Source organism: Ischnura elegans, chromosome 10 (assembly GCF_921293095.1).
Source record: "Ischnura elegans chromosome 10, ioIscEleg1.1, whole genome shotgun sequence".
NCBI classification, from domain to species: domain Eukaryota; kingdom Metazoa; phylum Arthropoda; class Insecta; order Odonata; family Coenagrionidae; genus Ischnura; species Ischnura elegans.
The window spans coordinates 8,546,905-8,557,838 of NC_060255.1; the positions used below are offsets into that span (position 1 = coordinate 8,546,905).

The 10,934-nt window shown below is 35.8% G+C and overlaps 1 protein-coding gene across 1 annotated transcript in view; it reads left to right on the forward strand.

Moving 5' to 3' along the window:
* The window catches only part of LOC124166993 (myotubularin-related protein 10-B), a 42,946-nt gene that overhangs the window by 29,599 nt on the left and 2,413 nt on the right, over positions 1-10,934 (forward strand). The window contains exons 10-11 of the mRNA XM_046544751.1: positions 1,672-1,844; positions 2,304-2,474. Of these exons, the coding sequence (XP_046400707.1) occupies positions 1,672-1,844; positions 2,304-2,474 (344 nt within the window). The remainder of the gene's footprint in view (positions 1-1,671; positions 1,845-2,303; positions 2,475-10,934) is intronic.

A 10,934-nucleotide genomic window follows, 5' to 3' on the forward strand; every position in this document is an offset into this window, starting at 1 on the left:
ATCCGTTGGTGATCCAGATTACAAGTAGGCTATATTTTAGTGAAGCAGATGTTTAGGAACCAAATAAAGGACTGCAAAAGCTACCGGGAGGCAGATATCGACAGTGATCATAATCTAGTGATGATGAAATGCCATCTGAAAGTCATGAAGTGAAAGGAATTAGCGAAGAATGCCTGGCAATTAGAGAAACTAAAAGAGCCAAAACATCAACAGGCTTTTCAAGAAGTGGTGGAAAGCAAGATAAGATTAGATCAGACTGAAAAATCAGTGGAGAATAGCTAGACAAATTTATTAAAAGTGGGAAGGAGGAGGACGATAGAGAAGTTCTAGGGAGAAGAAAATGGGTTAACAAAAAGCCATGGATCACGGACGAAATCCTCATTGAAGAACAGAAATTAAATGAATGTGAATACTGAGGAAAGCTTGCTATAAGAGACTAAGGAGCAAGATTTACCATAAAGTGAGGAAAGCCAGAGAAGCGTGGATGAGGAACATATGCAAGGACATGCAAAATAACCTCATACAAGGGAAAGTGGAAGCGGCCTATAGAATAGGGAGGAACTATTTCAAGGAACGAAACACTAGATGTAATGCCATGAAGGAATAGTATGGAAATATTGTAACTGAAAACGAAGACAAAGCCGATAGATGGGAGGAATACCTGGAGGAATTATATGACGGAAGCAAAATTAGCTCAAAAGTATCAAAAAGAAAAGTGAAATAGAAAAAGATGATATGGGAGCGAGCATCTTAAGATCGGAATTTGATGCTGCATTAAGAGGCCTGCCAAAGAAAATGGCCCCAGGAATAGATGACATTCCTGCAGAGCTTATGAAAAATGCAGGAGAAAAGGTCTTAACTCGACTGTATAAAACTATCTGTGATATGTTGGTGGTTGCTTTCGGGAAATGCTGCACAGGTAACATTATCTGCTTGACGTTTCGTTCCTCCTACTTGGAGCGTTTTCAAGAGAATGGGAGGGAAACCGTTCTCGTCCTGAGCTTACACAGGTTTAGTTAACCCTATGTTGACTCAATTTGAATTTTCACGGAAGGCGATAGCCGTCGGTCGTTAGATTGGGCCAGGAATCCTCTCCATATATGGCTGAGGTTATATCCATCCTCCCTATTGAAGTTGTTAGGCTTTTTCGCTATCTCAACGGATTCACATAGTCAAGACGTTCGTAATATTCTTCCATCTTCACCTATACCTGTGTAGCGTTAAACATTATTTTATGCCCAGGGCAGGAGGTGTAATGTTCAGCGACCGCTGAGGCGTCCCACTGAGGTACTTTCAATGCTCTTTCATGCTCTTTAAGCCTTTGGGAGATAGAACTCTTGCTCTGTCCCACGTAGCTTCTGCCGCAGCAGCAAGGAGCCTTTTATCTGTGGAAAATATTTGTGCTAGTAATTTTCAGAAGCAGAGGAATGATAAATATATTTACCTGAAGATATTTTAAACTACCTAATTGAAAACTTGGTTTATTTGCAAACCTTGGTGTGCCATTTGAAACTGGGTTTGCTTCTCAAATCCTTTTGTAATGGTGGTACATTGATGATTTTTTTTCCTCTGTCTTTCGGGGAAAAATATTTATGGGCATATCGTGCCTCAATTAATTTCTCTTTTTGCTTGAAAGCTTATGCATTGCAGTATTTAATTTTCTTTCCATAGAAGGAGATGGGAGGGATATGTCGGCAGTGGTATCCAGCTTGGTGCAATTAACACTCGACCCGTATTGGCGATCAATTGTTGGTTTCCAGTCTCTGATTCAAAAAGAGTGGGTGGCTCTGGGACATCCTTTCTGTAAGAGACTATCATTCATATCTGGATATGAGAATGAACAGGTATGTGTACTATTTCATAATAATGGCGCGTGACTGGTTTCAAAAGTTATGGATACTGATTCCGATTACTTTTGGCCTTATATGTACCTGTAAATACCACATAAACATCCTTAAGAGATGCACCCCTATTTTGAACATCAAAGCTAAGGAAAAAAAATTTTGCGGCATTCTTTAAAATCTTATCACGCCATGTTGCAGGCATATGCGTGGACTTTCGGCAGTTATTAAAATTTCCACTTTCAATGCTAAAAATTTATGTGGCATTTTTCAGCTAAATTGAAACTATATGTTTGGTGCGCAGAGATAAGAAGGTATCCACTTGTAGTCTCAACCTTATGATGGTTACTAGGGATGGTCACATCAGGTACCTCGGATCCAAATATGTATCCAAACATGTTAATGTTCTCCTCTGTAGTCGGTCAAGAATATGTACTTACATTAAAACTTTTTTTCTTCCAGTCTCCCATTTTCTTAGTATTTTTAGATTGTGTGTGGCAGCTACTGCAGCAGTTCCCTTCTGCTTTTGAGTTTACTGAGACATATTTAACTACATTATGGGATTCTACTCTTATTGGAGTGTTTGACACTTTCTTATTTGACTGTGAACAAGACAGAAAAAATGCAGCTCAAGTAAGTAAAATTTATGTTTGCAATGTTTTGTTTATTGTATAAAGTCAAAGTAAAATGCATACATATTTTATTTTATCATTAAATATGATAGTATATAATTTTGGTGGTAGCCCATTGATTTGCTCCTATTACACAAGGAATTAATTATCTTTCTTATTAGCGAAAAGCTAAGAATTCATGTATGAGTTTTAATGCTTGTATGATGTGTTTACTGCCTTCTAGCATAGATTAGCTCACTTTTTTGTAGTATTAATTGAAGATTACCTGCATTATAATGGGATCTTTGGAGACACATTTTGCACTCAAGAACAGCATGTGTGCTTCCTCTGAATTGAGCTATAATATCATTTTACATTACCCTTATTTCTTATGCATACCCGTATCAAATTTATTTTACATTACCCGTATTTCTTATGAAATGGAAAAATATGGAAATGAGTGTGGAATGAGACTATTTTCTTGAGTGAATCCTGAGATACTGAGTATTTTTTATTTATTTATGAAAAGATAGTATACATTACTAATATTTTTATTTTCATCAGAATTCCTTCCCATGGCGTACAAGTTATGTAATCCAGAAAATGATTATGTGTACTCTTACTTTGTCATGTTAACTTGTCCTCAATCTATTTCTATTTGTTGCTAGATAATGGCCACATATCTTTCTTAACTCAGAAGTTCTTAAATTTTAGAAAGAAAAAATATGTCATTAAAATTACCTTTTTAATGAAAGTCTCCCTTGCAGTGGTGGATCTTTGGATCTTTGAAAGGGGGGGTTTTAGGGTAGCCCTCTCTCCCACATTGGGTCAAAAATCACACTAGATATAATCGAAATTTTTGAAATGTTCTCCCACTTTGTACAAAAATGAGAGATGTGCGAATAGTATCCTAGAATACCTCGAATGCTACAAAGTATTCGATATTCGAGATATCGAATAATTATGCTCGAAGTATGATGTTGAATACTTTGAATTTCGTGCCATGCACTGTTGCATGCAGGCCGTTGGTAGTTGACTGGGAAAAATGTAGAGGGCTCTAGTCATTTAGTGCATGCAGCGCGGTTTTAGGAAAGTTGATGAACTACATCAAATTTGTGGATTAGAATGGTGAAAAGATATTGTTCGATGTGGGAACAGAAAATCATCAGGAGGAAAAATCCGAAAATCCCCGGTGTCCCCTACGAAACCCTTCAAAAAAATTTAAAATGGCAGGAAAAATATTGACTTTTGGGGTACCTTCCGTTACGCATTGAGCTACTGCTCCCAATCCGTTCCACTCATCGGAAATATCATAAGAAATTCGAAAACTGCAAGGATGCGGGCTTCCCCTAACGTCAGTTTTGTTTCTTAATGGGAAACGACGGCTCAGCAATGATGCGTCAAAGTTGACAAGGATCGAAATTTTCATTGAAATATTAGTTAAAGAACAGCATATGCACAGGCCCCAGGCTGAATGCATCAATACACCAACATTCAAAAAATTATTTTCACCACTTCTCATTCTATGCTCACCCAGGATGAAACCGCAAGATGGAACTCCCTTTTTCAAATGATGAGGCATCTTCCGGTACAGAAGCAAGCCATAATATTGGCTGCCTCTAACCTGAGTTTAATGTAGATATAACTCCACCACAGTTTGATGATACCAAGCAATTGATTGATGTTCTGGATGTTTTCAAAGAAGCAACATTTCTTGATAGTTGAAGTGCAGTCACGGCTTCTTAAGTTATCCCCCTTGTGAGTAGCATTAATAATTTCCTAAAAACTAAGAAGTTTTTGCAAAGTCATCTACAAGGTTTCATCAATGATTTGGTGTTCTCCATTAAAAGTTGGTATGAATTTCCGGAAAAAGAACAATTATTCACTTTTACCACAATTCTTGATGTACGATTCAAAATCAGTGATTTCCAAGATTCAAATAAAGTTGAGATGATAAAAAATCAGTTGGCTTTGGAGATGACAAGTCCGTCTAAACAAAGTCACCCAACAAAAACAGATACCTTAGGAAAAGTGCAACCGAAAATAGCTCATGTAAAGCAACAGCAATCAATGTGGGGAATTTATTCAAAATAAAAAAGTTCATTTAAAAAATGTATTTGATATATACCTTTTTATTAATACATTCATCAAGTGAAATAGAAGAAAAAATGTACGTTTAATATGCTTTGCACAATTCTAGTATTCGAGGTATTCAAGCAATGATTTAATGTTCGAATTCGATATTCGAGTTCGAGAAATCTGCTATTCGACCCATCTCTTACAAAAATATTTAGTAATATTTTTCAATATATGTATTTACGTACGTGAAGGAGTTACAGTAGTAGCTTGGTTTAACGAGTGCTCATAATCCCTCGCAAAACCGAGCGCTCGTTGTATCCGAAGGATTTGAATAAACCTACCGGAGTCTCATGATAGTTCGTATTTACAGTTTTTCTTTTATTTCCGTGGTATTTAACAAAGTTAAACTGGTGGAGAATCATTATCAGGTACAATATAGTTGAGTATCAACATATTTATAGAAAGAAATGGGGAATTAACCATTATATAAAATAATAATTCCCTCATTTTCGGTGATTTTATTCCCATTCTTGTATTTTGTGATCGCTGAAGAAAGCTGTAAAAATAGTGCAACTAGTGGGAATCAATATGTTTGGTATGGGATGGAAGTTTTTTGATAATTTTACGAATACATCATGCCGACAATGTCAGTTTTGTTGAGTTTTCAAATGTTTAACCAGTACATCAGTCATTTGAGAAAATTGGCCAAAAGATTCACTGAAATACGGCATGATTCAGTGGTCGAAGATATTTCTTGCAAAGACATTTCTCCCCGTTGGAAATGTAGTCAGCTTTTGCATTTAACATCGCACCATTTAAGAGCAGTCCTGCAGACCTGTGTGGACAAAATCACTTGACTAGTGCAGATTCCATTTGTGGATGTTCCCCTTGCCGCAAATAGCATGTAAATACAAAACAAATGTGAAAACTGGGGCAAGTACCCTGTAAATGCACACAGAATACTCATTAAATGCATCAGAAACTGAAAAAGAATTATATATTTGCAAGAGTGAAGTAACCTCCGATTGTGTGCATGTGTATTCACATGCAAACAAAATATTTCTGGTTCTTAGCCAAGGGCTGCAAAAGGAGCAAAGGAAACTAAATTGTTTGAATTGCTAAGTATAACAGTGTCTAAGCTAATAATTGGAATATTTTTGATTTTTGGTCACCTAAGTTACTTATTAAGTTAAGCAAGGGGGTCAAGTGCTTAATGCTACGAGTCTTTTAATTGGTAAGGTGCGTGGAGAAGATTGTTGGTAGTTGATTTGGAGCTTGAAGTGGCCTAATTATGGATGTACAGTAAAACCTCTTTATATCGTAACGGTGGGGACCAAAGTTTGGGCATTTTGATGTATGGAGGTTCACTATAAAGAGGTTTTAGTGATAGGCACCATTTTTTCATATCATTTAGAAATGAAAGGCACTACTGTCTATAAAACCATTATATGTATGTGTTTAAACAAACATGCATGGATTAGTGAACATATACCCCTATGAAAAAATTGTATAAAACTGTTTCAAATTTTTATACATTCTTATACATTGCCATGGCAATGTATAAAAATTTGAAGCAGTTTTATACAATTTTTCCATAGGGGTATTTATTACCTATATACATAATAATTACAGAAAGCGTGTGCTATCACATGATTTTTACTATGATTTGAGAGAAAATTATGAGATCTCTCTTAATTCAACAGTCATTTAAAATGATTAGGATAGTTATATACCTTTGTTCTTATTTACTGTTAGGTATGTTCTCATATGGAATAAAATTGCCACAACTAATGATTAACGTGAAAATTACAGCATATTAAAGGTATATAAGAAAAAAATGATAAGGGTGAAACATTTATCACTGAAAATGCCATTCCATGTACATAATCGCGGCTGCATTAATGGTGTCTAGTTGTCTCGGTTTGATTTGAAGAGGTAGTTAGGCCGTCTCGGGGGTATCTCCTTGGTATGATAAGTGGAGGTTTTACGATATAAAGAGGTTCACTACAAAGAGGTTTGCCTATAAATTTACATGTAAATCTGACGGGACCGCAGGGATGGTATGATGTATGGAGGTTTATGATGTAAAGAGGTTCACTACGTAGAGGTTTTACTGTATTAAATAAAGCATTCTGGGTCTGAATGACTCTCAGAGAGAAATTTCAATCATGGGGTCATGAAATTGAGGAATTTTTCAGTCTTAAGAGGATGTGGGACATAAATTTTTCTCCTCCCTCGAGGCCGTCTGAGTTTGGAGATAGTTCTCTTGTCGGCCGGTAGAGTCATCTCAGACAATCCATCCTTGCCTCGGCGTTTTTGACTAGGGTTTATTATCTTCAGTGTGTTCCTCTTTGAAGGAATGAGGAGGGCGAGGCTTCTGCAAGCTCTCGCTTCTCCCGTGGCCGTCGCCAACGGGAATTCACTCGCACTCTTGGGTGTGTGTGCACCCTGACAGTAGCGATACTCGAGGATCAGTTACCCTTTCTCATTAGAGCCCTTTTACTTTCAGCATGGGTGTCACTTTGAGTTTTTTTATCCGTATTCATGGAAAGCTGAGAGCGTATGGACGCAGAATTTTGCAATGCGCTTCCTCGGAAGTCACGGAGGAAATAAATCCACATTCGCTGGAAGGTGTCCCCGCCTTATCGTAACCGGGGGTCCTCATCCCCACCCGCACATTTTTCGGTCCCTCGGGCCAGATCGCACACATGCTTTGCATCTGACATACTAGATACCTAAATAAAACCGCGGAAAAGAGACTTGGGAACGAAAAATATCATTTTTGTAGCATAAAAATAATATTCTATTTTCCTGTTGAATTTGTATTTTAATAGTACTTAATTATTCAGACGTTATGAATCCGAAAAGCTTTCGTAGTGGAGTTGCATCAGCGGTAGTGATTGGAAAAACCTTGGCGACAAGGTAAATATTGCAGCAAAATCAATAATATACCAATGAGGATTACAAAATAATGTTGGCTTGAATATAAGATACACCTTCAATTTCTGTTTGTATCGGATGTGCCACACGAATGACAACGAAAATGCTGCCCTTACGGACTTTGAAAAGTCCTGATGAAATCCTGTTTCACTCGCAGATCTTTTATTTTATATTTAATTTTATCATTGCAGATTGAATTACAAAAATTAATGGCTAATTATGAAATACTCGAGCATTTTGGGTGCAATGGAACATAAAATTTCGTACAGTCAAACATGGTTTGGCTTTTACACTGTTTCGGCAACTACTGAATTTTTTTTAACTCTGGCCAAATTCATCCCTTCATGCTTCACGAATCCGCGATGAATTATATGGCCTAACTTTTTCTATGTTTATGGACGCGAATTGTATAGGGGTACGTCATCTACTGACTTATTCATTTCACTTTTTAGATGCGTCCCTGCTAGATACGATTTGGAGTCTACCAGTGAAATTTACTTCCGTTGCATAACCTGTACAATCTCCTGGCGTTAGTGCAAACGCTGTCCAGTAAGTTGATAAGCTAGGACCGTTTTTCCCCTGAATTCTTGTGCGGTAATTTGCATTATCAAGTAGGTCCACACCTCCCATGTATTTACTATACTCCCCAATAACACGAATGGTATTTTCTTTTATTAACATAGAATATTATGTGAAATAGTTTTTTCTTTTTTCTGCTGAAACTTTTCCCTGTGCCAAATGGAAGCGAAAAACTTGTATTGCTGTCTACAGGGACAATCTATTTATCATTCCATCGAACAATACTAAGACCTTGGGCTTTATCAAATGTTTGTTTTCATGTTCCTCTCGGTTTCACGTCGATGGTTTTATTATATTCTATCAGACACTCCTCCGTTATACGTATTTACTCGTATTTTCACTAACGGCTCCATTGACAAATAATCCTTTTTCTTTCAAAACAATAAATAGTCTTCAAGATGAAAAGAAGTTATTGAAAAACATACGATGGTTCGAGGGATCAGGGATAATCTTGAGAAATTCCAGGATAACACTTGCTTCCAAGCCTAAATTTCGATAGAAGTAATTTTCTATCGCCTGGTTGAACCCTAAAACCGTCTGAATAACATAAGCACCAAAGTTAAAAGCAAAATCTAAAAGGCTTGTTTTAAAAGAACATTTATGCACTGTAGTGACCAAAGTAAGGTACCATTTGCTCATTATTTCAAAATTATGCGCAAATATTCCGAATTGTAATAATTTTTCAAGTCGTCAAATTGAGGTCATAATTTACAAATCTGTCATTTTTGTCCAGACAGGAATTGTCTGAAAAGTGTAGATTATTTTTTATAAATCTAAATATGTTTTGGTTCAATCATTGCCGAACCAAATCTACACCTTATCGTCTTCATTTGCCCAATATCCTTTTGTGGAAGTCGGTGATATCGCTAAATCGTGAAGTACGAGAAGGATTAATAAGGAAGGAAAGGAACTCGTAAGGAAGGATTCATTCGGATTGAAAGTACAAAGTTTTGTGTTCCGTTGCACCCGAAATGCTTTCATGTAATTCATAAATAACCATCATTTGTTGTAATTCATTCCGTTGTGATAAAAATGTCAATTAAAAACTGGAAAATACGTTATCTTCTGTAAAAATATTCACTTTGACTCATTTCTTTCAAGACGTAATGCATCTCTATTTTATATTAGATTTTGGTAAAATAATGCAGCATCTCATTGGAAATTTTAATTTTCAAATATGACGATATCTGTCAAATACGAGGCATAAAAATGCGTAGGATTATATCTGACAGTAAAATCGGCATATTCCTACGAGACGGAAATATTTAGTAATGCGGGTTGCATAACTGCCTATAGATATCGGATTCTGCCAACGTTGCGAAAACGCAACATTATTTTCCGGATCTGATTTTCGCATAATGTTGACTCTCTGACGAAATATAAGCTTTAATATCTGTTAATTGAAATTTCTATGTCCACATGGACGAATAAAAAACTTAATAAAGGGAATAGTTACTCTTAGGAAAAATTATTTATCTTGCTTAACAGGAGACTCGAAAATTGACACATTTTGAGTATTTTTATAAATATCGAAATACTTATTAATTGTCATTATAATCTCACTAAAAATCAGTTTTAACTTATTTTTATCGAAAAAAGCGAATTCTAAATTAATAAAATTCAATTGAAACATTTTTTTTGCATTTCTCAATAATGTTGCGTTTTCGCAACGTTGGCCGTAAATGGGTTAATTACGCACTTATCTGAAAAGCATTGGCCACGAGAGTTGGTGTGTTAACCATAAACATCTGACTAAAAGGTGATGCGTAAGCATAAACGTCATTAATGGATTCAATATTCCAGAGAGATTCCCGAAAATTCCCATTATTTCCAATACCGCCTTGCATAGTTGTATAATTTAGAAAAAAATTAAAATAAGATATCGACTTAGCTACATACTTTTCCTTGAATATATCGAAAACCGCATGCCTGTACAAGCAAAATCAACGGTATAAGAACGGAACGTGTAGAAGCATGTAATATAGGGGTGTACTGCGTCCTCTTAACCAAAAAGGGACCATAAGTGTGTGTGGAGTTTTACAGGAGATGATGCAAGTGATGATGATGATGAGAATTCCGATGAAGATGAAGTTTTGAAATTAAATGGAAACTTGAAGCTTATACATGGTGGAGGGGCTACAAATTAGCAATGAAAGGCACTTTGTTTTCAGCTGAGAACTAGGAAGTCGAATGTGCAACAATGAATTAAACTCATCGTGTTTATACCGAGGAGCAAATAATAGACCATTTCAGAACCCAGGTCTGCACCAATTAATATGTATGGTCTAATGAAATCATCAATTCATTTCATAATAATAACATTCATTCGTTTTCACTTAATGATATCTCTTAGAATTCAAATACATAATTCTCTAAATAAACACATATATATATATTTTCCATGCAGCTTATTTAAAAATATATTTATTGCATTGGGCAAGAATATAATTTACAGTTATGCAAAGTCACAGTAATGGCTCTTTTATTTTTCCTTAATAATCTGCTCTTAATTAATGGTTAGTTGATGGGCTTGTTTATTAATTAAGATGACAATGTTATTACTGGGGCTCAAGGCAACCTGAAAATGTTTTCCAGTGAAATTAGTCAAAAAATTTTGCTAATCATATATGTCACTGCAATAACAACGATAAAATCTAAAATTTCATATCCACAGAGAGTTATTATTCTTTTCAATTAAAATACAAGTGAAAAATTGTTTTCCTTGGGAGATGATTCCGCGAAAAATAAGCACACATTAACCTTCATCATGAAAGCTGCGACAAGGAATAGTAGTACTTCACAAGTAAAATAGAAAGTTGCAGTCAGTTCTTCAACAACCCAACTCATGAGTGCCATGGAAATTTCTTCAATGACTGAAACAGAA